Below are 1,647 nucleotides of genomic sequence, written 5' to 3'. Positions count from 1 at the left end.
CCCTACATCCCGTATCACCGCCATCTTGATCCCACCGCCTCCAGGGCGGCAGTGAAGTCGCAAAGCAGAGCGGGTGTGAGAGGGACCCATCCCGCACCCCGCAGGGAGGAGGATGAGGAGGGGGTCGGGGCTGCAGACACTGTGTCCTCACCAAGCGGATGGAGCGAAAGCTGCACAGAGAAGCCGGGGGGAGGTATCGGCGGGTGCCACCTGGGGAGACAGGATGATAGAAGGGGGGGTGGCCGGAGCGGGGCATGAGCACGCATGATGCAATGGATGGTGAAGCGGGACCCCTGCGCGCCCACAGCACCCCCTTCCCACACCCAGGGCAGGGGGAGGCCGGGGGGCTGGAGGAAGGTGATGGGGGTCAGGGCCGAAGCTGCCCATGGGCTCTCACCTTGGTCGTCGAATGCGTGGGTCAGCTCGTGCCCCATCACCACACCGATGCCACCAAAATTAAGTGCTCTGCGGGGCCGTGGGAGAGAGCCAGGTAAGCGTGGGGGGATGATGCCATCACAGCCTGTCCCCAGCGCCAGCACCCCTCCTGCAGCCCTGGCACCCTGTCTGTGTCTGGGGCACCTGGCTGGGAATGAGTCCTGTTGGGGACAGCGGTGGCCCTGCGGGGACTTTGCAGGCTGTCTTGGCTGCAGGATGTAAAGCTTTGGTGGACCCTCACTCCCTAAGGCTTTGCTTTGTGACTGGGGGGGCTCTGTGGGTGCTGGCTCTGATCCAGTCCGTGCCCCTCCACCCCCAGGAGATGCCCCTCATCCCCATGCCAGGCTCACTTGGGGTGGTTGCGGGCGTAGAAGGGAGCCTGCAGGATGCCAGCGGGGAAGACGATCCCATTCTTGGTGGGCAGGTAGTAGGCATTGACGGTCTGCGGGGTCATGCTCCACCTGGGGCAGGGAGGTGGGACAGGGGAGCAGGAGGAAGTATTTCCCGCACTCTCCTGTGCCATCTCCCACCATGTGTCCCTTGTGCTGCCCTGCCCAGGACTGTCACTGCTGCCCCCCGCCCCGTGACCAAGGGACTCTGCAGCTGTCCCAAGGACAAGCCAGAGCCACCACGAGTGACCTACAACGCTGTGCCACCCCATGGGGGGACCTTCCCCTCAGTGAAACAGTGCTACCCAGGCCATGCTGGGGACAGTGCTGTGACACCATGACAGTGCCACAGCCTCCCCCGGGCCCTCCCCCTTACTGGTCACGGTTGGGGGGTTTCCGGAGCTGGTCGGCCATCACTTTGGCAGAGAAGTTGTAGAAGTTGAGCATGTTCTGGAAGAAGGAGTCCTCTGAGACTTCATACTGGTGAGGAAAAGGAGGGATGAGGAGGGGTCCACTGGGGGCTGTTCCCCCCACCCTGTCTGGGATGCACTTGGTTACAGGGGTGGCTCCATGTAACTCCCCATTCCAAATGGGTCTCCAAAATGGGGACATCGTCCCACCATGGGACCTTCCATGCGCGGCCCCTGCCACAAGTCGTGTGGCCCCGTACCCCATCATAGACATCGTCCAGCTCCTTGTTGTCTAGGATGAAGTCGGGGAAGCCGATCATGTCATAGATGGCATCCGCCTGCATGAGGAGAGACCCCAGCGGTGAGATGGGGCAGGGGGCTTCCCAGGATGGGAGTCTCCTACCCGCTGCCCT

At 63.1% G+C, this 1,647-nt stretch overlaps 1 protein-coding gene across 1 annotated transcript in view; it reads right to left on the bottom strand.

Moving 5' to 3' along the window:
* Nucleotides 1–1,572, bottom strand: part of LOC104620654 (endothelin-converting enzyme 2-like) — a gene marked incomplete at its 5' end in the record, with an annotated part of 3,131 nt that extends 1,559 nt beyond the window's left edge. Inside the window, 4 exons of the mRNA XM_010286940.1 lie at nucleotides 398–465; nucleotides 786–896; nucleotides 1,201–1,304; nucleotides 1,495–1,572. Of these exons, the coding sequence (XP_010285242.1) occupies nucleotides 398–465; nucleotides 786–896; nucleotides 1,201–1,304; nucleotides 1,495–1,572 (361 nt within the window). The remainder of the gene's footprint in view (nucleotides 1–397; nucleotides 466–785; nucleotides 897–1,200; nucleotides 1,305–1,494) is intronic.
* Between the last annotated feature and the right edge of the window lie 75 nt (nucleotides 1,573–1,647).

Source organism: Phaethon lepturus, unplaced genomic scaffold (assembly GCF_000687285.1).
Source record: "Phaethon lepturus isolate BGI_N335 unplaced genomic scaffold, ASM68728v1 scaffold26335, whole genome shotgun sequence".
NCBI lineage: Eukaryota > Metazoa > Chordata > Aves > Phaethontiformes > Phaethontidae > Phaethon > Phaethon lepturus.
This window is presented reverse-complemented; position numbering and strand designations above follow the sequence as displayed.